Here is a 26,395-nt window from a genome sequence, read left to right as displayed (position 1 = left end):
GACACCAAGCTAAAAAGAATAGTACCCCTTAAATGACTTCATGTATATTTTATCATTTAATCCTCACAACAGTTTTAAAATAGGCACCATCTGGATTTCCCTGGCAGTCCAGTGGTTAAGACTTCACACTTGCACTGCAGGGGCACAGGTTCGATCCCTGGTCGGGGAACTACGATCCCACATGCTGCATAGCACAGCCAAAAAAAAAAAAGTACCATCCTCTTTTTAGAGATGAAGAAAATGAGCTTGGGTACAACAACTTTCCCAAAGTCTAACAGATTATACTTAAAAGAGCCAAGACTGAACCTCAGGTTTCTTGAGCCCACATGTTATAACTATCACCACCTTTACCCCCATGCCCATGGCTCACTGATAATTCATTCTAACTCTTCAGTCTACTTCATTTAAATCAGATAGACTTTTTCTGGACTTCCCTGGTTGTGTAGTGGTTAAGAATCCGCCTGCCAACGCAGGGGACACGGGTTCAAGCCCTGGTCTGGGAAGATCCCACATGCCACGGAGCTACTGAGCCCACGTGCCACAACTACTGAAGCCCGCGCGCCTAGAGCCCGTGCTCTGCAACGAGAAGCCACCGTAATGAAAAGCCTGCACACCGCAATGAAGAGTAGTCCCCACTCGCTGCAGCTAGAGAAAGCCCACGCACAGCAACGAAGACCCAGTGCAGCCAAAAATAAATAAATAAGTAAAAAAATTTTTTTTTTTAATTTTCCACTTACAATTATTCCTGAACTAATCTCATTGGCTTTTGTATAGCACCTTCCTTAATAACTCTATAGATCAGTCAAGCAACTTGCAAGTTGGTTCCTCCTCCCTAGTACTATTATTTTTTACACTTAACCACTTTTAGAGTTACAACATTAAGTCCAATATCTTCATTTAGAGATGAAGAAAGTAAGACTCAGAATGTTTAAGTAACTTTTCTAAGACTACAGATTTGGATTAGGCTAAGGTCCTGTGTACTCTTATTCTAACTCGGTTATTACATTTTGTTAATGCTCTTCATTTCTGTGTGTGCATATAGCTAACAAGAGAATATTAAAAGATTAGATGGTTATACCATATAATATGAAGAGCCTAAGGAAATTAATTATACTTACATTACTTTCTGGATCTGATAATATGGCAGATGCCAAGGCTGCGATACGTATTTTCTTCTCCTGTAGTTTCTTCTTCCTCTCAATTAAATGTTCTTCTAATGTCAGCTCTTTAATGGGTTCTTCAGTGATCTCTGAAACAGATTAGGTTTCCCCTCTTAAACATGTCTTTATTTACAAGTATCCAAGAACCTTCATTAATAAAATCATTTTCTTGTAGTAACAAATAATCGGGACTTCCTTGGTGGTGCAGCAGTTAAGAACCCACCTGCCAATGCAGGGCACACGGGTTCGAGCCCTGATCCGGGAAGATCCCACGTGCTGCAGAGCAACTAAGTCCATGCACCACAACTACTGAGCCTGTGCTCTAGAGCCCACAAGCCACAACTACTGAGAGCACACGTCTACAGCCTGTGCTCTGCAACAAGACAAGCCACCTCAATGAGAAGCCCATGCACCGCAACAGAGTAGCCCCCACTCCCTGCAACTAGAGAAAGCCCGTGAGCAGCAATGAAGACCCATCGCAGCCAAAAATAATAAATAAAATAAATAAATTTATAAAAAACAAATAATCATGATAGCTAACTTTTTTTGTGTGTGTGGTACACGAGCCTCTCACTGTTGGGGTCCCTCCCGTTGCAGAGCACAGGCTCCGGACACGCAGGCTCAGCGGCCATGGCTCACGGGCTCAGCCGCTCCGCGGCATGTGGGATCTTCCCGGACCGGAGCACGAACACGTGTCCCCTGCATCGGCAGGCGGCAGGCGGACTCTCAACCACTGCGCCACCAGGGAAGCCCGATAGCTAACTTTTATCAAGCACGTGCCATGGGCCAAGATTACTGCATATCACCCTCTCAACAATCACATGAGGTAAGTACTATCATTAGCCCAATTCTGTAGATAAACTGAGGCAAAGAGAAAGTAACTTGCCTAAGCTCATATCCCTGGCAGAAATGGGATTCAAACCCAGGCAGTCTGACTTAAGAGTTCACATTTTTAACTACTGTGCTAATAAACCCATAATAATTCATACTAATTAAGGGAAAGAGCAATCTCATTTAGTTTTTAAAAAGTACATGCTCCTTTGTTTTCAACTCTATACAGTCCTTTGAGCTACACAAAATACAACCACCTTAAAAAATTCACAGGGCATTAGATTTAATAAACACACAAGCATCTGTAATGAGCTGATGAAGGATACCTAAAAACAGTTAACAGCTGACCTGTAATCTCATTTACACTAATATGGTTTGCTAAGAGAAAGTAAAATTTAACCAGCTTGTTCTATCACAAATTCCAAACCAATACAGTTTCAAACAATAAAATACGTTCGGGGCTTCCCTGGTGGTGCAGTGGTTAAGAATCTGCCTGCCAAAGCAGGGGACACGGGTTCGAGCCCTGGTCCGGGAAGATCCCACATGCCATGGAGCAACTAAGCCCGTGTGCCACAACTACTGAGCCTGTGCTCTAGAGCCTGAGAACCACAACTACTGAAGCCCGCACGCCTAGAGCTCGTGCTCCGCAACAAGAGAAACCACCGCAGTGAGAAGCCCGTGCACCGCAATGAAGAGTAGCCCCCACTCGCCGCAACTTGAGAAAGCCCATATGCAGCAAATAAAGACCCCCAACGCAGCCAAAAATAAATAAATAAATTTATTTTTAAAATAAATAAAATACGTTCTTTCAGTTTAACTTTGATTAGAACTGTTCTAGCTATTAGAACCCACATTTAGTTATGTAAAGCAGACATACATAAAGTATAATTGCTCTAAGAAAAACAAAAATAATTTTGTACCACAGAATCGTTTTTACAATTTAAGCTAAAAAGTGAATAGTTATTTATAGGCAGGTCCTTCATTTACAATTTAAAAAAATTCAAAACAGTAACAATTTATAAGATTATTCACGCATACCTAGACATCACAAACATAACAATAAAATTTTCCATAATAAAAGCAACAAAGGGGCTTCCCTGGTGGTGCAGTGGTTGAGAGTCTGCCTGCCGATGCAGGGGACACAGGTTCGTGCCCCGGTGTGGGAAGATCCCACATGCCGCGGAGCGGCTGGGTCCGTGAGCCGTGGCCACTGAGCCTGCGCGTCCAGAGCCTGTGCTCCGCAGCGGGAGAGGCCACAACAGTGAGAGGCCCGTGTAACGCAAAAAAAAAAAAAAAAAAGAAAAAAAAGAAAAGGACAGAATTCATTGTCAAAAAACCCAGAATTTCAATGCTGAAAGTAAGGTTATAATTTAAGTACTTCAGAGCTGCCAAGGGCCTCAGACAGTAACCAGGTCAAAGGTTCGTCATCAAGAATCAGTGAACCTGGGGCTTCCCTGGTGGTGCAGTGGTTGAGAATCCACCTGCCAACGCGGGGAACACGTGTTTGAGCCCTGGTGTGGGAAGATCCCACATCCCATGTAACAACTAGGTCCGTGCGCCACAACTACTGAGCCTGCACTCTAGAGCCCATGAGCCACAACTACTGAGCCCACATGCCACAACTACTGAAGCCTGTGTGCCTAGAGCCCATGCTCCACAACAAGAGAAGCCACTGCAATGAGAAGCCCGCATACCACAACGAAGAGTAGCCCGTTTGCCGCAACTAGAGAAAACCCGTGTGCAGCAACAAAGACCCAACAAAGCCAAAAATAAATAAATAAATAAATTTATTATTATTATTTTTTAAAGACTCAAATTACACAAGGTAAGACTTTCAAAATGTGGGAAAATGTTCGAAATGAGCTTGAAATGATCAGTACTCCAAAATGCACATTCCAGATTGTATGTAAAATTAATTCACTATTAAGTAAAAAAATGTAATTCTCAATTAACAATTTAGTAACTAGAAAGATGCATCCCATTACCTTCTTCAGGTTCCATCTCTTCTTGATCCTCTTCATCTTGGTTACTGTCAATAACTATATGGAAAATATGCACATTAAAAATGTGATAATATACATAAGTGGTAAAACCACAAGGAAAACAGGGAAGTGATTACCATAAAACTCAGGAAAATAGTTACTTTTGTCAGGAGGGAGCACTCAGTGATTTAGGGGAGTATAGGGAAGTTTCTGGGTGCCGGCAGTACTTCTTTCTTGCCTGGATGGTGGTTTTATGGGTGTGTTTTTGGTGATAAACCACATAACTTCACATCTTTGATTTCTAGACTTTTGTGTGTGTTTTATTTCACAAAAAATACACGTAAGGAAAAAAAGGCTTAAAAAGGATGACTAATATGCTGTAATTTGAGAAACAACAGAATGAAATACTCTGAAAAGGATCACCTTAACCTTGTGGCTTCAGCTGTACTCATAGTACAATGGGCACCTGATATAACCATCTGTATTTCTGGCCAAAATCATCAAGTTTGCTCTATGACTAACTGTAGGTATCCCCTTCTGTAAATATGGGTAAAAGTTAAAATAAAATAAATTTTGAATGAAAAAATTTTGAACGTGATTATTAGTAAGGAACTAAAATTTTAACTAATATATGGGCTGATCACCTGGTTTCTCTCTGGTCTGTGGGATTATACCACGTTTATCTTTAATAGGAAGTAAGTGAATCAGTTCCTTCTCTGGTGCAGTATGCAGAGTTCTTGGTATTTTTTCATATTTATCTATAACATGCTCATGCTTCCGCTTCCTGGTGTGAACAGGCTCACTGCAGGAAAAACAAAATTTAGTTTTAATATATTTAAAAAAGAACCTAGAGACCTATCATTTTAAAAGCACAGAAAAATAAACCACTAACCAAACCTTTAATAGGCATATAGATATTAGCATCTAGACCAGGCATTTGTATAGTAATTGAATAAATGAATTATATGGCCAACCATAAAGACTCAAACTATGGCTACACTGAGTTTTCCCTTTAGAGAGACAAAATAAAGGTGAAAGTTACAGCAGATTTTTCTTTGAAGAATATTCCACAGAGCCAAGGGTGACATCATGCTATTTTACTTTCCCCAAAACTGACACAACATAGCATGGACTTTGGACTTAGAAGTATCTAAGTTTAAATTTCAGATCCACTACTTCTGACAATGGGAAAGCATTAGTTTCCTCTCTGTAAAAGGGAATAATGTGTACCTAATAGGGTAACAAGGACTGAGACATGTGTAACATGGCCATAAAGAACTCGGGACTGCTCTGTCTCAAACAGAGAACAGCATACTTCACCCATTCACTCCACCTCACTATTCAGACTCAAAAGAAATAAAGATATACACTAAATAAAATCAGCTTGTTTTATTTATGAACTAACCTTATTTAGGAAATAGACTGAATAGGGTTTACTATTTGTAAACACTGTGTTCAGAGATGAGCAGCATCTTGCACTAACCACCTAAGTAAAATTCAGAACCAAGTTTTCAGCACTGAAAGGATGCGAATGACTATAATCTAAATGAAGTATTACCTAGAAGAAAGATCTCTCGTTAGAAAAGATGCTCTTTGCCCTAAATCCTTCATTAACTGTAAGTCATCTTCATCCATCATATCTAAAGGAAGGGCTTCCTCCTCTTCTTCCTCTTCCCTCTCAATCCTTTTACCTGTTCCAACAAGAACAAAAAATCAGAAACAAGTATTAGAAATGTAGAAAGCTGCATTTTTGTGTCTATGATAGGAAAAGCATGTGTTTTACTAACACCTTAGCCCAGTGTTTCTAAACAGGAGCACTAGTGACACGCTGGGCAGGACAATTCTTTGTTGTACTTGGGTGCCCTGGGCTAGGCAAAATGCCAGAATCTCTGACCCCTGAAATCTAAATGCCGGGAGCATTATTAGGTCACTGTAACAACCAAAAAATAAACGTGTTCACACATTCTGCAATGTCCTTCAGAGCATTTGAGAACCAATCAATGACTTAGCCCCTTAGTTCTGTCTGATCTCCAAAGACTTTCACTTCCATTCCACTTCAGCCACCCCCTCCAAGGGCCACATCCCTAACCTTGGTGCTGACTCCACTCTCTAAGCAGAACCTTTTGTCTTTCTAGCTCTCATTCAGTTACTTCCACTACTATACTTCTTGACCAAATATACAGACATTCAATTAATCCTTTGGCCACTCCACTTTCTATCTACCGATGTGTTCTATCTTTACTTCATCACTTAGATTGCATGGTTATCACTTCAAACACCCTCTTGTCAATATCCTCAATTACTTTCCCTTCAACATTTTAGGCACTCACATCAAACAAAACTCCAACTACAGATCATTCTAATTTCTCTCTCTGTCCCTCGCTCTCTTTCTCTCTCTTTTTTTTTTAGTAAAAAATGAATGTCCACTAAGTACCAAGCACTGTTCTAAGTGGTGAGGATCCAACCATGAATAAGACAATCTTAGCATCTTTCCTAATGGAACTTATAATTTGTTCCTAACTCTACTAACTCTCCTAAGCATAGCTATGTATACGTACATGCTGCACAGATGAGCCCGCCAATGCTCAAAACTGACCAGCAATTAGTTTATTTCCCTGGTCAACTTTCTCTCTTCCCAAGAGTATCTTTTCAAATCTCCTATCTTTATCACACTTCTAGCCCCATCACCTACCTCACCTCATAATTATCAGAGGATCTAGCTTCCTATGTCCCTAAGAAAAGCTATAAGCTAGAAACTCCTTCAGTTTCCCATGATGAATTCAACAGCATTTGCATCCATCTTTTCCTTTTTCTGTCCGATAACATTGGAAGAGATACCTCTCCTCCTCTGCTCTGGATCCCCAAAACTCCTGCCTTACCTTGCCTTGTTGTACCATTGAAGCCCCCTCTCCCCTATATCTTCAACATCTCCAATCTATTAATTTCTTCATCTTACCATTTTAAGACGGTCATCTTCCAGCAAGCAACACATCAATATCTTGCCAAAATTTAGAATACATTTTAAACTGGTTAAATTTACATATAAGACAAAAATATGCAGCTGCTAAAAAAAAAATGGAGGAAGTGATGATAATTGTATCATTTGCCGCACAGATCTTGTAGATCATATCGCTAGAACATGGCTCTACCTCATTCATTCATTTATTTATTTGGCTGCGCTGGGTCTTAGTTGTGGCATGTGGGGTCTTCATTGCGGCATGTGGGACCTTTAGTTGTGGCGTGCAGGCTCTTAGTTGTGGCATGTGGGATCTAGTTCCCTGCCCAAGGATCGAACCCAGGCCCCCTGCATTGGGAGCACAGAGTCCCAACCGCTGGATCACCAGGGAAGTCCGCTCTACCTCAGTCTTAAAAGCTATATGGTATTGTGTACATTTATATCATTTATTACAACAATTCCTTGTTGATGGACATTTTGATTATTTTCAGTTTTTGATGGTGATCTTTTTTTTTTTTTTTTGCTATTATTAACAGTGTTGCAATGAATATGCTTGGGCATATATACTCTTGGAAATTTTTTTCAAATAATCATAGGATGAATTCCTAGCAGTGGGATTGTTGGGTCAAAGGAAAGTCCATTTCTTTCTCTCTTTTTTTTTTTAATTCTTCCTGATAGTTCACATATGAGTCTATGAGTACATACTATATTTTTACTTTTTAGTCAACTGGTGTAAGCCTATCTTACATGTGGTGATAACCTATAATTTCAAGTGGGTGAAAGCTCCACTACACACTATTTTTCATCTTATTTTTTTTTAATAAGAATTTATTTTATAGACTATTTCATGTTAGAACATAAAGAGTTTCCTTCTTTCTTGAAACACACTTCTTTTGATTTCTAAGATACTGTACAATTCAAGTTTTCTTCCTAATTCTCTGGCTCCTCCTCAAACCACATTACAGGTTCCTCCACCCAGTTCTTAAATGCTGGGGTTCCTTAAAATTCTGTTCTAGGTTCTCTTATTTTCATGCTACACAGTCTCCATGGTGATTTTACCCAAGCCTAAGGCTTTAATTACCATCTACATGTTGATAATTCCAAAAACTACTCTCTCTAACTCAGATCTTTCACTTGAACATTATACTCTTATACCCAGCTGCCTGAGAGACTTCATTTAGATGCTCAACATATAAGAATGAAGAAATCTAGGGCTTCCCTGGTGGCGCAGTGGTTGAGAATCCGCCTGCCGATGCAGGGGACACGGGTTCGTACCCTGGTCCGGGAAGATCCCACGTGCCGCGGAGTGGCTGGGCCCGTGAGCCATGGCCGCTGAGCCTGCGCGTCCGGAGCCTGCGCTCCGCAATGGGAGAGGCCACAACAGTGAGAGGCCCGCGTACCACAAAAAAAAAAAAAAAAAAAAAAAAAAAAGAATGAAGAAATCTTTGGCTTCTATTTATAAAATGTAATTACTAACACATCATGCTTTTTAAATTCCTCTGAAATTTAGATAGATCTTTAAAAACATCTAACTCAACCAATGCATTTTTTTTAAAAAAAAAGATGAAGTACTCGGAGATTAAGTGACAGACTAAGGCCACACTGCTAGTAAGCAACAAAATTAAGAGAAAAGTTCAAGTTTTCTGACTTCCAGTCCCATGACCTTTTATACATCACAATAACGTGTTGCCAAGGGATCAAACTAAATAGGTCAGGATAAGAGAACGAGATGGGCATGGGAAGAATGAATAGTCAGATATAGTCAAATATGAATTCCCTGAAAGTACAAGTAACCCTGTACCAAAACTGGTCTGACTCAAAATGGTCATATTCCTTACCTGTTTTTTGAGTATTTGGGAGTTTTTGAACAGGTTTACAAAAGAATAACCCTGACAATTACAGCTCAATTTCACTCCAAGTTTCCAAGTGAAAAGAAAGCCAAAAGTTTAGAAAACTAAGTGAAACTTAGCAATACTGTGAAGAATGTGCCAGAGAAAAGCAATGTTCTTACCTTAGCTAACTGCCAGTGATTGAAAAAGTGGCAGCACTGGCATGCCCAACAATTATTTACATTGCTACCCTGATTCTGTTTTCCCAAGTACGTATTGTATCTTCAGATCTGCTTTCTAGACAAACTGAAAGGAGAGTCTAGCTCTTTCTCACTGTGAATACTGTACTGAAATGTTTTCTCATACCAATTGTGATAAAGCATATAGGACTATGATCATTACCCACTCTTAGGAAGACGTGAGAACAAGAAGAGTGATTACTAGAAAGCAAAGTTATTCCATGAAGAACATTTTAAAACAAATCAATGGAAACTGGAACACATGAATGTTTTCACAATTACCTGGTCGTTTTTTCTTTGGGTCCTCCAATGGAATAGGTTTCTTAGACACAGCATCTTTTACAGCTTGTCTTAGTTTCCTCTGTTCTTTTCGGTACTTCTTGAGAGTGCTTTGTTGTTTAAATTGTTTGTTTTTTAGCTTGTTTTCAAGTTTGACTTTACTAGTTTTTAGCAACTTCCGAAAGCTTGGGACCTGTTTTTTATTTCTTCTCTAGAAAACAACAACAGAAGAAGCACTGCATACCCAGAAATTTAAATTATTTTTAAAATCAGGTTAAAGAGAATTGATTATAAAATTTCATTAGACCAATTCCACAATTTTAATGTCTCACAGTCATGGGTCTTGGATATAAAAGCTAAAACCACACTATGGCATTAATCCTACAGAATGGTACTAGATCATCAGTTATTCAACAGGAGGGTCTTCCTGTGACCAGAATCCACAGCTGCTCAAAGGAGTCTAAGACTCCAAAAAAGGTGAAGAACCACTAAGATGGTGGTAAACGGTTATTCAAGGCTAGCTTAATGCCTGTAGTTGCGCATACTAAGAGCAAAACGCTGGCTGTCTTTCGCAATAACTGACGTTTACATATCGCTTTACTGTTTACAAAGTGCTCTAACATATTACCTCCAACAGCCTAGTTAAGTAGCGAGTGCTGTTATCCTCATATTATTGGGAAAGCTACGGCTTAAAGAGTTTATGTGATTTGTCAAAGTCCCTTAAACTAAGGAAAGCAAAACTGAATTCGGGTATGTGGATTACAACTCTCTTGCTGGTGACCTCTCACTCAGAAATTACTCGCTTTTCTATCTCCTACCCTTTAGGGAGAAAAAAACGGACTTATCTCAGGTCCCACAACTCATAAGCTCATTGAAGGCAGGACCCTGCTTCTCATCTGTGAAATAACGGGTTCAGAAGATGGTCTTGTAGAACCCTTCAAATCTGACATCCTATGTATGAACTCAAGACTCCGTGCTAGTCTCACTGCGGTCCCTTGAAGCCAAGCGCGCACAGCGGGCGATGAAAAAGGAGCCAGGTCTAAGGGCGGGGAAGCTGACAGCGCTTAGAGCCAGGAGGGACCCCCTAATCTAGGCCACCGCCCCCCCATACAAGGGCGAGAACCGCCGAAAGGCTACACCAGGGAGCGACTCTGTGAGCCAAAAGGGCCATAAGCCGCGGGGATCGGGCTTCTAAGGACACTTACCACCTTCATCCTTAAATCTGCAGGGGAACCCAGGCCCGACTAATTCACCAGGTGCAGGGGTAATCCGGGAATCCCGAAGGGGAAACACACGTGCGAAACTAACGACACTGCTCTAGCCGGAAGCTGCCTCTAGCCCCTTCCCACCCTCCTCCGCCGGAAATGGGGGCGGGACTTCCGTAGACAGGAGCGGGCACGCGCCCTTTCGCGGTGACTTTCTCGCGTCCCAGGGCCGGCGGCACCGCGGCGTGCACGCGCATGAGCGCACACGGAACCGGGAATCGTTAAAGGTGAATGGTCCTAGGGTGGGGTTCACTTCACAGGGTCTTTGAATCTTTGACTCCTGCTCTTTTTCTTTGAAATTCTTCAGGAAATCGGGCTTCTCCCCTCAGAACGAGAGGACTTGATTTTTTTCAATCACCTGCCTGCATTTTGTACGTCTCCTCATGTTTAGCTTGTTGTAGGATGTAGCTCGTCTCATCTTTTTTTTTATAGATGCTGAGTTTTGTAGTCAGCTTTCCTCCCGTAAAGTCGTGAGGACAGAGAAGAGCTTATTCCTTTCGTGTAGTACCCGCCCCTCGCCTGGCCCTCGACAAACTCTGGGCGCGTTTGTGGAATGGCTAATGATTTCTCACGACCTTTCGGCACTCAAAAGTCTATGATTCTTTTTTTTTCAATTAAATTTTTTATTTTGAGACAATTGTAGATTTCCATGCAGTTATAAAATATAATAGAGATCCGATATATCCTTTAGCCAGTTTCTCCCAAAGGTAACATCTTGCAAAGCTATAACAACCAGGATATTGAAAAGTCCATGATTGTTAATGTTTTATTTTGAAACACGTTTTGCCTTAATTTTAACCACTGTCTGATTAAGAGTTATATCAGTGAGATTCATCTGCATTTCAGTAACTTACAAGTATTACTTTTCTGTAAATTATGCTGTCTGCTTAGTAATTCCGCCAGTCATGAGTTTTAACAGGACGATTTAGGCATTGCAAGAATAAGAGTATGTTTTTCAAAATGATTGTCTCTCAAAGACTTTTTTTCATGAATAAATTTTAAAATTCCACTTCAAATTTTTTTTTTTTTTTTAAGTCTGATTCTGAGCACATCCCTGACAGAGTCTGGCCTAGCAGTCCTGAGCCAGAGGGGAAAAGCCAGCAGAGGCTTCAAAGAATCTGACCTCCTAGTGGGTGTTGGTCTTACAGAGACTGAGAGGAAACCTGCCAATTTCTGGATCCCCCTTCAAAGACCAAGAATCCCATTCTATCCAGAACTCTTCTTACCCTCCCTTCCAACTTCCTCAATTTCCCCATTGCTCTCTTCTTTACACACACTCTCAGAAACAGCAGAACCTGTCCCACTGGAATATTACTTCATCAAGCAAATTGAGAACATTATCCTGTGCTCTTCCCAAGTGTCTGAATTCCTTCCCAAACATAACAGCTTATCTGTGGTCACCCCCATCCTTTCAGCCTTCCGTCCAGTCTCTCCAAGGGTGAGGCATCCCGATTTCAGTTCAAAACCAACTTCTCCCAGCTTCATCCGACTCCATGTATCACTAATTATCCCTTTTCTCCTGTATTCTTTCTCTCCCTAATAGATCTTTCCCCTTGGCCAATAAATATACTGAAATCTCTTCCATCCTTAATTTTTTTCCTAATGACTTCATCTCCTTTTAATTGCTGTTTTATTTTCCTCCTTCCCTGTTTGCCTTTACTTAGAAAAAAACAAAAACAAAAAACGCAAAAACTAGTTTTATCTCCACTTCCTCTTCCCTGTTATCACAGCCCAAGCCTGTGCTAGCCTTTTTAAGAATTAAGTCATACTCTTGGCCCATTTTAAGTTTATAGTCAACTAAAAATCTTTGGATTATTTTTAAGCAGTTGTTGCCAAGCTAAGTCTCTCCCATCTTGATTTTGAGCAATCTGTTATTTAAACGCAAACTTAACACATGGAAGTTTACATGATTCCTACTAATGTAATCTTCTGGTTTCTCAGTTATGTCGTCCCCAGCTTTGTGTCATTTCCCATTCACTCAAATCACTGCTAAGCTCAGTTTGGGGTCTAGATGCTCTTGGATCTTCCATAGCTTTTCTGGACACTTGAGCTAAGAGGGGTCACTGGACTACCCCAAACTAGCTTCACAGGTGTTGTACCCAGAGATTCCTGTGAGCCCTTTTGAGACTCTGCCCATAACATTCCACTGAAACTGCTGTCATTAAGATCACTAAGAACCTCCAAGTTGTTGTGAAATTTTTTTAAGTGTGCGCAGAATTACATCATTTTTTTTCTTTTTTTAATTTTATGAGATCTCTCTGCTGCATTTTTCCTTTCTGACATTAGAATTTTGACTCCCTTGGCTCCGTTAACAGCCTCTTCCCCAGGTTCTCCTCCTAGTTCCATTCATTCTTCCTCCTGCCTCTTCAATGTAGGTGACTCTCAGGGTTCCACTGTTGGCCCACTTTTTTTTTTTTTAATCTCAGACACAATTATTGGTTTTTTAAATTAATTTATTAATTTAGTTTTTGCTGCGTTGGATCTTCGTTGCTGTGCGCAGGCTTTCTCTAGCCGCGGCGAGCGGGGGCAACCGGTCATTGTGGTGCGTTGGCTTCTCATTGCGGTGGCTTCTCTTATTGCAGAGTACGGGCTCTAGGTGTGTGGGCTTCAGTAGTTGTGGCACACGGGCTCAGTAGTTGTGGCTCATGGTCTCTGGAGTGCAGGCTTAGTAGTTGTGGCGCACGGGCTTAGTTGCTCCGTGGCATGTGGGATCTTCCCAGACCAGGGCTGGAACCCATGTCCCCTGCGTTGGCAGGAGGATTCTTTACCACTGCACCACCAGGGAAGTCCCAGGCCCACTTTTCTACTTATCTTTATGTTCACTTGCTCTTCTGGTGTGATCTCATCCATCTACCTAATGCAAAGAGATTCCTAAATCTTTCATCCGGTCCATACCTCTCCCTCAAGCTTCAGTCTTGTAACCACCTACCTCCTGGACATCTCCAGAAGATAACCATGGAACTTCAGATTACCATGTTCAAAATGAAACTATATTTTTCACTTGTACCTCTTCCAACGTTGCCTATTTCATTCATTTACCCACAGCCAGAATCCTGATATTCCAGAGATCTTTAGAAATAAGCCAGGGATTTCTCGGCCATTCACCATATTACAGTTCTGTTTTCTATAAACAAACTGGTTTGAAAGTTGTCACTAAGTGGACATAGTACAATAAGGCTTCAGAGTTTCCTGTCCCACAAGATAATTTATATGTTATAACAAGCGACTTTGAAGAAACTAAAAGCAGGTAATAGGTTCAAAGTAGACGCTTCGTACTTCCTTATGAAAAATTACAAAGGTACCAGATTATAATTATGTCTCCAAAATCCCAACATCAATAATTTGAAAATATACATGCCATTCCTCTACCTTCATCAATGCTAAAATATAGTTGAGGAATATATATATATATAGTTGAGAGAGATAATTATGCATGACCAAATAGAGATTAATAAGAGATTGCACAGGTGCTAAAAAAAGAAAAACGATAAAAGAAAGCTGCTTTGGAGGAAAGGACAGAGCAATGTATATTTAAGTGGACCCTTGTAGAAATGACAAAGTTCAGGTAGGTGGGATAATATTTTCTAAGTTCAGGTAGTGCAAATAATTTATATTGTGCATCATCAGAAAATTAGGCTAAAAAAGCTAATAACCATAATTAGAACTAATGATTAATTATTCAATTTAAAATTAACCAAAAACCTAAATAATAACAAAAGATAATAACGTAGCAGATGTTGTTGTTGTCATCCCATTGACATCCTCTCAGCGCTTCCTCCATACATGCCGGAAAAAAGTCCTCTGCAAGGGCTTGCAACTTTTCGCCTGAGGAGTTTTTCTCAACCCCTGCAGGACAGGCCAGAAGTGCCAAGGAATTTTTACCCCTGAGAGCAGCCTTCAACCAATGACAAATGAAAGCTGAAGGATATATACATATACCAACTGTGGTAGGCTGGAAAATGTCCTCTGAAGATATCAGGCCTTGAAACTGTTGAATTTTATATGGTAGAGCCAAAGGTATGATTAAGGATCTTGAGATGGGGAGATGATTCTTGAGTGTCCACGTGGGCCCTGAATGCAATCACATGTGTTCTTATGAGCTAGGCAGAGAGAGATTTCACACAGAAGAGGAGGAGGCATTGTTGCCACAGAGGCAGAGAGTGTAGTGATGTAGCAACAAGTCAAGGAGTGCCAGCAGCCATCAGAAGGGGGAAGAGGCAAGGAGCAGATTCTCCCCTAGAGCCTCTAGAGGGAGGGTGACCCTGCTGACTGCATGATTCCAGGGATACTGATTTCGGACTTCTGGCCCCTAGACCTGTGAGAGAGTAAGTTTCTGTTGTTTTCAGCCACCAAATTTGTGGTGATTTGTTACAGTGGCCATAGAACACTAATATACCAACATTTATACTAATAAATATACTGATGTCCTCACTCATGAGAAGCAGGACAACTCTTGAGGCATCTTCCACATTGTCTCCAGGAGTCTACAAAAGGGTTGAGCCCCACCTGCAGAGGTAACTTACCCATCAGCTCACTCTGTTACTGGCCTTCTCTTCCCAGTCTCACTTACCCACTCAGCTATCAGTGGTTCCAGGTCTCTCCTTCAAGATAAACCACATACTCTCCAATCCTTGTGTATTAGTTTCCTAGAGCTGCTGTAACAAAGTACCATAAATTGTGTGGCTTAAAACAACAGAAGTTTATTCCTTCACAGTTCTGGAGGCCAGAAGTTGGAAATACAGTAAAGGTGTTGGTGCAATTGGTTCCTCTTCAGGGCTCTGAGGAAAAGTCTATTCCATGCATCTCTCCTAGCTTCTGGTGATGGCTGGCAATCCATGGCATTCTTGGGTTTGTTAATGCATCACTCCAGTCTCTGCCTCCATCTTTACATGGCATTCTCCCTGTGTCTCTGTGTCTTCACATGGCCATCTTCCCCCATATAAGAACACTGGTTATATTGGATCAAGAACCCACTCTGATGACCATATCACAACTTAATTACATGTGCAAAGACCCTATTACCAAATAAGGTCACATTTATAGGTACCAAGGATGTGAATTTTAATATCTTTTGTGGGGCACACAATTCAACTCATAACACCTTGACTCAGGGTCAAATTCGGGGACCCCCAACCTAAGACAATGATCACTTATGAAGCACTTTTTATATTTCCCTGAATATAATTATCTTACTTTATCCTCAATAATCTTAGGAGATAAATACTGGCTCCATTTTAAAGTGAATAAATCTGAGGATTAGATATTATAGTGTAGTCAAGTCAGTGTTATATCAGGTGGGAAATGTAATAAGATGCCAGTCCCACCAGTGGGAGGGGTTTTCAGCAAAAGAGATCAAATACCTTAAGCTTTTTTTTCTTTAATCTGCAATAATATAGATCAGGAAACAATTAAAGAGGGATTTTCCTAGGGTTGTGATATATGTTCTTTTCTATTTAAGACTTTTTTTTGATAAATTAAACTTCTAAGACCTGACGTTTCCTCTTTCTTTACTTGCATTGGCTGTTCAGAGCCACTCTTTATTTATTCATTGCTTTCCAAAATCTGTGGAGAAAGGGAAGTAGATTCCATGCACAAAGTCACGTCCAGTTTCTGATACTCCCTTTGGCAGCAATAGTTGCTCACTCTCCTCTCTGTACCAGACTCTGCTAGGAGCTCTCTGTAAAACAATATTCTGTAAAACAAGGACACATTGTCTCAGCCTCTATGCTAAAGCTGCTGGGAAGTATGCTGAGCAGGGAAGAGACTATAGAATGAAACTAACGTCTAAGGTATCCTGTATATCATTTTCACACCTCTCACAATGATACCCCTGCTTATTGTAATATTTTCTACTGCATCTATCACCAAAGGTCAAGTCCTTCCCCTGGTCACAAGTCTGAAAATACTTCCACTTAATGGGCATATCCATATACACTCCGAAGACCTGTTTAGGTGGCATTTATGCTTCTGATTGCTTTCCTTCATTTTCCAAGCTGACGCTGCTGATTATAATTAAAATCCTCTCGGGTGAATAAATGGATACATAACTGAACTAAGTGGATATTTATGAATAGATTGATGAGAGGTCTGGATGATCCAAAATATCTCCTGCAACATCTGTCACATCAGAAAGAAAATAAAGATCTGACCCTGAGCAATCCCTCTCTTGGGCCCATTAGGAGCAAAATGACTTTTTAATATCTATTTAGGACTTTTTAATATCCAGAAAAAGGGGAATGGGTGGCTTCTGGAGGTTGCAAAAATGGGAAGTGGAGGAGGGGAATGAGGTAAGTGAAAGAGGCTCCAAAACATCTAGGTTTTAGACATAAGACATGTGTATGTCATAACATGATGATAATTTCAGTAAGCGTATGAGTTATCTATTTCTGCTTAACAAATTACTCTAAAAGTTAACAACTTAAAACAATAATAAACATTTATTATTTCACACAGTGTCTGCGGGTCTGGAGTTTAGGAGTGGTTTATCAGGATGGTTCTGGTTCTGGAAGTTGCCATCTAGCTGTTGGTCAAGGCAGTCGTATGAAAACTTTACTGAGGCTCAGGGATTAACTTCTAAGATAGCTCACTCATATGGCTCTTGGCAAGAAGCATCAGCTCCTTACTGGCTGTTGTCAGGAAGCGTCAGTTTCTCACTACCATAGGGCTGCTTGAATGTCTTCATGACACAGCAACTGGCTTCCCCCAGAGCAAGTTATCCAACAGAGAGCAAGAGAAAAACTCTAATACCTTTTTAAGATCTAGTCTTGGAAGTCATCACTTCCACTGTTCAGTTTATTAAAAGTGAGTCACTTAATTCAGACCACTCCTAATGATAGGGGAGTTAGAGTTCACTTTTTTCTTTTTTTTTTTTTTGGCTGCACCATGTGCCTTGTGGGATATTAGTTCCCCGACCAGGGATTGAAGCCGTGCCCTAAGCAGTGAAAGCGTGGATTTCTAACCACTGGACTGCCAGGGAATTCCAAGAGTTAACTTTTTTGAAGAGAAAATATCAAAAAATTTGTGGACATATTTCAGAAACATTAGTTTTGGGGTTCAGTGAACATTTATTGAGCATCTTTACTAGGACCTGAGTAGGCACTGGAATTCAAACACAAGTTATTATAACCAAAGACTAAAGAAATCAGAATTTTTATATAGATAGACAAGAGACAATTTTATGATACAGGACATTACATGACTATGATAGGTTTAAAGCTGAATGGACATGTTGGTGAGATTTAAATAATGGACAGCATGAGGGACTGATTTTCTACTGAGCAGACAATAAAGGTTATTTTGTAACCTGTAACCTGTGTAACTGCCCATTCATAAAACCTTGTAGGACCTGAGCTGAGAACTAAATACTAAAGTACAGAAGTAGTAACATATTCCATCTTTTAACCCCAGACACTTAGGTCATTACTTTGTATCTACAAATAATCAATAAATATTTACTGTTTTTTTGGATTAAATTTAACTGATGGATTAAGATGAATTCGAGGTATAAATTTATATACCCCATTTGCTTGTTGTAGATTTTTATTACTATGGCTTTTCTGGATGTTTTCTGTTACTTATTTCTTTGACATGGTCAGCTCTTTTCTCTAGAATTTAGAGCAGTCACAGGGGCACAGACTAGAGTCTCATAGACCAGACTCTGCCAGAGGAATAGTTTTGTTTGGTTAAAATTGTGTGTGTGCTGGGCTTCCCTGGTGGCGCAGTGGTTGAGAGTCTGCCTGCCAATGCAGGGGACACGGGTTTGTGCCCCAGTCCGGGAAGATCCCACATGCCGCAGAGCAGCTAGGCCCGTGAGCCATGGCAGCTGAGCCTATGCGTCCAGAGCCTGTGCTCCGCAACGGGAGAGGCCACAACAGTAAGAGGCCCACATACTGAAAAAAAAAAAAAAAAAAAAAAAAAAAAAAAAAATTGTGTGTGATGTTTTTCACTGATTTTTCAATGCCTTTAGGTGGGCGTACACTCAGTATTCAGTCTGAGTTCCCCCACAGGCCCCACTACTTCCTGTTGTCTGATATCCATCAGCCTTACTGGTTGCTAAAGATGCTTGAACTGTGAGACCCATGCATCTAGATTTTAAATCTCAGGATGGCACTGCATAATATTAGTTCAGGCTATTCTTTTTTTTTTTTAATTTTTTAATTTTACTTTATTTTTTTATACAGCAGGTTCTTATTCGTTATCTATTTTATACATGTTAGTGTATATATGTCAATCCCAATCTCCCAATTCATCACACCACCACCCACCCCCCCGCCACTTTCCCCCGTTGGTGTCCATACATTTGTTCTCTACATCTGTGTCTCTATTTGTACCCTGCAAACCAGTTCATCTGTATCATTTTTCTAAGTTCCACATATGTATATTAATATACGATATTTGTTTTCCTCTTTCTGACTTACTTCACTCTGTATGACAGTCTCTAGACCCATCCACGCCTCTACAAATGACCCAATTTTGTTCCTTTCTATGGCTGAGTAATATTCCATTGTATATATGTGCCACATCTTCTATATCCATTCGTCTGTCGATAGCATTTAGGTTGCTTCCATGACCTGGCTATTGTAAGTTGTCCTGCAATGAACTTGGTGGTGCATGTGTCTTTTTGAATTATGGTTTTCTCTGGGTATATGCACAGTAGTGGGATTGCTGGGTCATATGGTAATTCTATTTTTAGTTTCTTTTTTTTTTTGCGGTACGCGGGCCTCTCACTGTTGTCGCCTCTCCCGTTGAGGAGCACAGGCTCTGGACGCACAGGCTCAGCGGCCATAGCTCACGGGCCCAGCCGCTCCACGGCATGTGGGATCTTCCCGGACCGGGGCACGAACCCGCGTCCCCTGCATCGGCAGGCGGACTCTCAACCACTGCACCACCAGGGAAGCCCTATTTTTAGTTTCTTAAGGAATCTCCATACTATTCTCCATAGTAGCTGTATCAATTTACATTCCCACCAACAGTGCCAGAGGGTTCCCTTTTCTCCACACCCTCTCCAGCATTTGTTGTTTGTAGATTTTCTGATGATGCCCCTTCTAACTGGTATGAGGTGATACCTCATGGTAGTTTTGATTTGCATTTCTCTAATAATTAGTGATGTTGAGCAGCTTTTCATGTGCCTCTTGACCATCTGTATGTCTTCTTTGGAGAAATGTCTATTTAGGTCTTCTGCCCATTTTTTGCTTGGATTTTTTGTTTTTCTAATATTGAGCTGCATGAGCTGTTTATTTATTTTGGAGATTAATCCTTTGTCCGTTGATTCATTTGCAAATATTTTCTCCCACTCTGAGGGTTGTCTTTTCATCTTGTTTGTAGTTTCCTTTGCTTGGCAAAAGCTTTTAAGTTTCATTAGATCCCATTTGTTTATTTTTGTTTTTATTTCCATTACTCCAGGAGGTGGATCAAAAAAGATCTTACTGGGGCTTCCCTGGTGGCGCAGTGGTTGAGAGTCCGCCTGCCGATGCAGGAGACACGGCTTCGTGCCTTGGTCCGGGAAGATCCCACATGCCGCGGAGCAACTAAGCCCGTGAGCCATGGCCGCTGAGCCTGTGCGTCCGGAGCCTGTGCTCCGCAACGGGAGAGGCCACAACAGTGAGAGGCCCGCATACCGCAAAAAAAAAAAAAAAAAAAAAAAAAAAGATCTTACTGTGATTTATGTCAAAGAGTGTTCTTCCTATGTTTTCCTCTAAGAGTTTTATAGTGTCTGGTCTTACATTTAGGTCTCTAATCCATTTTGCATTTATTTTTGTGTATGGTGTTAGGGAGTGTTCTAATTTCCTTCTTTTACATGTAGCTGTCCAGTTTTCCCAGCACTGCTTATTGAAGAGACTGTCTTTTCTCCACTGTATATCCTTGCCTCCTTTGTCATAGATTAGTTGACCATAGGTGTGTGGGTTTATCTCTGGGATTTCTATCCTGTTCCATTGATCTATATTTCTGTTTTTGTGCCAGTACCATATTGTCTTGATTACTGTAGCTTTGTGGTATAGTCTGAAGTCAGGGAGTCTGATTCCTCCAGCTCCGTTTTTTTCCCTCAAGACCCCTTTGGCTATTCGGGTCTTTTGTGTCTCCATACAAATTTTAAGATTTTTTGTTCTACTTCTGTAAAAACTGCCACTGGTAATTTGATAGGGATTGCACTGAATCTGTAGATTGCTTTGGGTGGCGTAGTCATTTTCACAATATTGATTCTTCCAATCCAAGAACATGGTATATCTCTCCATCTGTTTGTGTCATCTTTGTTTTCTTTCATCAGTGTCTTATAGTTTTCTGAGTACAGATCTTTTACCTCCTTAGGTAGGTTTATTCCTAGGTATTTTATTCTTTTTGTTGCAGTGGTGAATGGGATTGTTTCCTTTATTTCTCTTTCTGATCTTTCGTTGTTAGTGTATAGGAATGCAAGAGATTTCTGTGCATAAATTTTGTATCCTGCAACTTTACCAAATTCATTGATTAGCTCTAGTAGTTTTCTGGTTGCATCTTTAGGATTCTCTATGTATAGTATCATGTCATCTGCAAACAGTGACAGTTTTACTTCTTCTTTTCCCATTTGGATTCCTTTTATTTCTTTTTTTTTTTTTTTGCAGTACGTGGGCCTCTCACTGTTGTGGCCTCTCCCACTGCAAAGCACAGTCTCTGGATGCGCAGGCTCAGCAGCCATGGCTCACGGGCCCAGCTGCTCCGCGGCATGTGGGATCTTCCTGGACCAAGGCACAAACCCGCATCCCCTGCATCGGCAGGAGGACTCTCAAACACTGCGCTACCAGGGAAGCCCCCTTTTGTTTCATTTTATTCTCTGATTGCCATGGCTAGGACTTCCAAAACTATATTGAATAATAGTGGTGAGAGTGGACATCCTTGTCTTGCTCCTGATCTTAGAGGAAATGCTTTCAGTTTTTCACCATTGAGAATGATGTTTGCTGTGGGTTTGTCGTATATGGCCTTTATTATGTTGAGGTAGGTTCCCTCTATGCCCACTTTCTGGAGAGTTTTTATCATAAATTGGTGTTGAATTTTGTCAAAAGCTTTTTCTGCATCTATTGAGATGATAATATGGTTTTTATCCTTCAGTTTGTTAATATGGTGTATCACATTGATTGATTTGTGTATATTGAAGAATCCCTTGCATCCCTGGGATATATCCCAATTGATCATGGTGTATGATCCTTTTAATGTGTTGTTGGAATCTGTTTGCTAGTATTTTGTTGAGGATTTTTGCATCTATATTCATCAGTGATATTGGTCTGTCATTTTCTTTTTGTGTAGTATCTTTATCTGGTTTTGGTATCAGGGTGATGGTGTCCTCATAGCATGAGTTTGGGAGTGTTCCTTCCTCTGCAGTTTTTGGAAGAGTTTGAGGATTGGTGTTAGCTCTTCTCTAAATGTTTGATAGAATTCACCCATGAAGCCATCTGGTCCTGGACTTTTGTTTGTTGGAAAAATTTTAATCACAGTTTCAGTTTCATTACTTGTGATTGGTCTATTCATATTTTCTAGTTCTTCCTGGTTCAGTGTTGGAAGGTTATACCTTTCTAAGAATTTGTCCATTTCTTCCAGGTTGTCCATTTTATTGGCATAGAGTTGTTTGTAGTAGTCTCTCATTATGCTTTGTATTTCTGTGGTGTCCATTGTAACTTCTCCTTTTTCATTTCTAATTTTATTGATTTGAGTCCTCTCCCTCTTTTTCATGTTGAGTCTGGCCAAAGGTTTATCAGTTTTGTTTATTTTCTCAAAGAACCAGCTTTTAGTTTTATTGATCTTTGCTATTGTTTTCTTTGTTTCTATTTCATTTATTTCTGTTCTGATCTTTATGAATTCTTTCCTTCTACCACCTTTGGGTTTTGTTTGTTCTTCTTTCTCTAGTTCCTTTAGGTGTAAGATTAGATTGTTTGTTTGAGATTTTTCTTGTTTCTTGAGGTAGGTTGTATTGCTATAAACTTCCCTCCTAGAACTGCTTTTGCTGCTCCCCATAGGTTTTGGGTAGTCGTGTTTTCGTTGTAATTTGTCTCTAGGTACTTTTTGATTTCCTCTTTGATTTCTTAAGTGATCTCTTAGTTATTTAGTAATGTATGGTTTACCCTCCATGTGTTTGTGTTTTTTACATGTTTTCCCTGTAATTGACTTCTAATCTCATAACATTGTGGTCAGAAAAGATGCTTGATATGATTTTAATTTTCTTAAATTTACTGAGGCTTGATTTGTGACCCAAGATGCGATCTATCCTGGAGAATGTTCCGTGTGCACTTGAGAAGAAACTGTAATCTGCTGTTTTTGGATGGAATGTGCTATAAATATCAATTAAATCTATCTAGTCTATTGTGTCATTTAAAGCTTGTGTTTCCTTATTAATTTTCTGTCTGGATGATCTGACCATTGGTGTAAGTGAGGTGTTGAAGTCCCCCACTATTATTGTGTTACTGTCGATTTCCTCTTTTATAGTTCTTAGCAGTTGCCTTGTGTATTGAGATGCTCCTATGTTGGGTGCATATATATTTATAATTGTTATATCTTCTTCTTGGATTGATCCCTTGATCATTATGTAGTGTCCTTCCTTGTCTCTTGTAACATTCTTTATTATAAAGTCTATTTTATCTGATATGAGTATTGCTACTCCAGCTTTCTTTTGATTTCCATTTGCATGGAATATCTTTTTCCATCCCCTCACTTTCAGTCTGTATGTGTTCCTAGGTCTGAAGTGGGTCTCTTGTAGATGGCATATATATGGGTCTTGTTTTTGTATTCATTCAGCCAGTCTGTGTCTTTTGGTTGGAGTATTTAATCCATTCACGTTTAAGGTAATTATTGATATGTATGTTCTTATTACCATTTTCTTAATTGTTATGGGTTTGTTTTTGTAGCTCCCTTTCTTCTCTTTTGTTTCCCACTTAGAGAAGTTCTGATAGCATTTGTTGTAGAGCTGGTTTGGTCGTGCTGAATTCTCTTAGCTTTTGCTTGTCTGTAAAGCTTTTGATTTGTCCATCAAATCTGAATGAGATCCTTGCTGGGTAGAGTAATCTTGGTTGTAGGTTCTTCCCTTTCATCACTTTAAGTATATCATGCCCCTCCCTCCTGGCTTGTAGAGTTTCTGCTGAGAAATCAGCTGCTAACCTTGTGGGAGTTCCCCTGTATGTTTTTTGTCATTTTTCCCTTGTTACTTTCAATAATTTTTCTTTGTCTTTAATTTTTGTCAATTTGATTACTATGTGTCTCGGCGTGTTACTTCTTGGGTTATCCTGCCTCGGACTCTCTGTGCTTCCTGGACTTGGGTGGCTATTTCCTTTCCCATGTTAGGGAATTTTTTGACTATAATCTCTTCAAATATTTTCTCGGGTCCTTTTTCTCTCTCTTCTCTTGTGGGACCCCCTATAATGTGAATGTTGTTGCATTTAATTTTGTCCCAGAGGTCTCTTAGGATGTCTTCATTTCTTTTCATTATTTTTTCTTTATTCTGTTCCACAGCAGTGAATTCCACCATTCCGTCTTCCAGGTCACTTATCTGTTCTTCTGACTCAGTTATTCAGCTACTGATTCTTTCTAGTGTATTTTTCATTTCAGTTATTGTATTGTTGATCTCTGTTTGTTTGCTCTTTAATTCTTCTAGGTGTTTGTTCTTTAATTCTTCTAGGTCTTTGTTAAACATTTCTTGCATCTTCTCAATCTTTGCCTCCATTGTTTTTCCGAGGTCCTGGATCATCCTCACTATCATTATTCTGAATTCTTTTTCTGGAACGTTGCCTATCTTCACTTCATTTAGTTGTTTTTCTGGGATTTTATCTTGTTCCTTCATCTGGTACAGAGTCCTCTGCCTTTACATTTTGTCTATTTTTCTGTGAATGTGGTTTTCCTTCCATAGGCTGTAGAATTGTAGTTCTTCTTGCATCCACTCTAGTTCAGCCTGTTCTTACTCTCCATCCCAAAGTTGAACTGTTTTCAGATCAATCACTTTTGGCTTTAGGTCAAAAGTAGTGTTTTGGTAGCTATCTCCCTTTTTAGCTTAGTATCCCCTTGCATTCTGCTAAACCCTTGTTTTCTCTCCATCTCTTTTTTCCTTTCCTTTCTATTCAGCACTCTTGGTGAATATTCCCCTTTTCGAGTTTCTCTCAATCCCCACATCCTAAATGGTTTATGGAAAAAAGCATGAACATTGAGGGCAGAAAGACTTAGTTTTTAACTACCTTTTAAAATGGGGGGGGTTCCCTGGTGGCGCAGTGGTTAAGAACCCACCTGCCAATGCAGGGGACATGGGTTCGAGCCCTGGTCTGGGAAGATCCCACATGCCACAGAGCATCTAAGCCCGTGCACTCCAACTACCGAGCCTGCGCTCTAGAGTCCCTGAGCCACAACTACTGAGCCCGTGTGCCACAACTACTAAAGCCTGCATGCCTAGAGCCCGTGCTTCACAGCAAGAGAAGCCACCACAATGAGAAGCCCGCACACCACAACGAAGAGTAGCCCCTGCTCACCGCAACTAGAGAAAGCCCATGCATCAATGAAGTTCCAATGCAGCCAAAATTAAGTAAATAAAAAATAAAAAAATAAAATGAGGATAACAATACTTACCTGTTAGTGATATGGTGTATAGCACCTGGCATGCAAAAGGTGTGGTAAAATTAAGAAACAGTCCCTCTTTCTTCCTGGTAAATAATTTCAAGACCTTTTGTAAGGGTAGTTTCATAGTTCTTCCACTTTCTCTTTCCAGTCTTTATTCTTGTCAGTTTATTCATTTACCCTTTTATTAATTCACTTATGTAACAAATATTAACTGGCCTCTTACTCTCTATCAGCCAGTGTTAGAGCATGATAACGAGAAAATGACACCATCCTTGCCCTTGTTGGGCTTTGGTCTACTAGTGGAAAGCAGATATTAATCAAAGAACCACACAAATAATTGTAAAGTTTTCTAATTCTAAAACATTTGGTTGTAATTAGTGCCAAAAAAGAGTATACAGTGTTAAGACCTATTATATTAATAATAGGGAGATGTTGTGGCCTCATCAGAGAGGTCATAGGAGGCTTCTACTAAAGAAATGATGACTGAGCTGAGATCTGAAGGAAAGAGGAATTAACTTCGTGTGGGTGGGTGGGTGGTGGTGGTGGTTGTGATTAGAATTTTTAGCAAATGGAAACAGCATATGCAAAGCCCTGTGATCCAAGGGAGCAGAGGCTTATTACTAGTCAGTTTGCTGCTCTCTTGCTTTTTATTTTTTTCTTCTTACTTTCTTCCATTCTTTCTTTTCTTTCTTTCCTTCCTTCCCTTATTTCTTTCTTCTTCCTTGGATGCAGAGAGTTAACACCTTCCTCAGTTCTTGACACATTATCATCATTCATCCATGCAAAGACTCTCAGTTACATTTTTTTTTAAGATTTTTTAAAATGTATTTATTTATTTTTGGCTGCATTCGGTCTTCGTTGCTGCACACGGGCTTTCTCTAGTTACAGTGAGCGGGAGCTACTCTTCGTTGTGGTGTGTGGGCTTCTCGTTGCGGTGGCTTCTCTTGCTGTGGAGCATGGGCTCTAGGTACGCAGGCTTCAGTAGTTGTGGCATGTGGGCTCAGTAGTTGTGCCTCACAGGCTCTAGAGCACAGGCTCAGTAGTTGTGGCGTGTGCAGGCTTAGTTTCTCCGTGGCATGTGGGATCTTCCCGGACCAGGGCTCGAACCCGTGTCCCCTGCATTGGCAGGTCAATTTTTAACCACTGCACCACCAGAGAAGTCCCCTGTTACATTTTTTATCTATCAGTATACTCAGTTTTATCCCCTTTTAGCAATTCCTTTCTCTCTTCCATATGCAACCATTTTAATACAGATTTTAAAAATTCATGTTCTTGAAAAAGGTGTATTTGTTTTG

General features: G+C 40.2%; 2 protein-coding genes across 6 annotated transcripts in view; one reads left to right on the top strand and one right to left on the bottom strand.

Annotated features, from left to right (window-relative positions):
* The window catches only part of NOC3L (NOC3 like DNA replication regulator), a 47,981-nt gene extending 37,350 nt beyond the window's left edge, over positions 1 to 10,631 (bottom strand). For 3 of the 4 annotated variants that reach the window (XR_010838862.1, XM_059054493.2, XM_067025029.1), the window contains exons 1-6: positions 10,482 to 10,619; positions 9,280 to 9,487; positions 5,532 to 5,664; positions 4,618 to 4,775; positions 3,977 to 4,030; positions 1,119 to 1,249 (exon numbers count right to left, since the gene is read on the bottom strand). Coding sequence is in view for 3 of the 4 variants with exons in the window: in XM_059054493.2 (XP_058910476.2) it covers positions 1,119 to 1,249; positions 3,977 to 4,030; positions 4,618 to 4,775; positions 5,532 to 5,664; positions 9,280 to 9,487; positions 10,482 to 10,490 (693 nt within the window). In the remaining variant the exon portion in view is untranslated. Of the gene's footprint in view, positions 1 to 1,118; positions 1,250 to 3,976; positions 4,031 to 4,617; positions 4,776 to 5,531; positions 5,665 to 9,279; positions 9,488 to 10,481 lie in introns of all 4 variants that reach the window. The other variant, XM_067025028.1, reaches the window with a different exon arrangement.
* Positions 10,632 to 10,649: 18 nt separating this feature from the next.
* Positions 10,650 to 26,395, top strand: part of TBC1D12 (TBC1 domain family member 12) — a 128,413-nt gene continuing 112,667 nt past the window's right edge. Inside the window, exon 1 of one of the 2 annotated variants that reach the window (XM_067025030.1) lies at positions 10,650 to 10,768. The gene's annotated coding sequence lies outside the window, so the exon portion shown is untranslated. The remainder of the gene's footprint in view (positions 10,769 to 26,395) is intronic. The other variant, XM_067025031.1, reaches the window with a different exon arrangement.

This window comes from Kogia breviceps, chromosome 2 (genome assembly GCF_026419965.1).
Source record: "Kogia breviceps isolate mKogBre1 chromosome 2, mKogBre1 haplotype 1, whole genome shotgun sequence".
NCBI lineage: Eukaryota > Metazoa > Chordata > Mammalia > Artiodactyla > Physeteridae > Kogia > Kogia breviceps.
The sequence above is the reverse complement of the archived record's forward strand: the minus strand, read 5'-3'. Positions and strand labels throughout refer to the sequence as shown.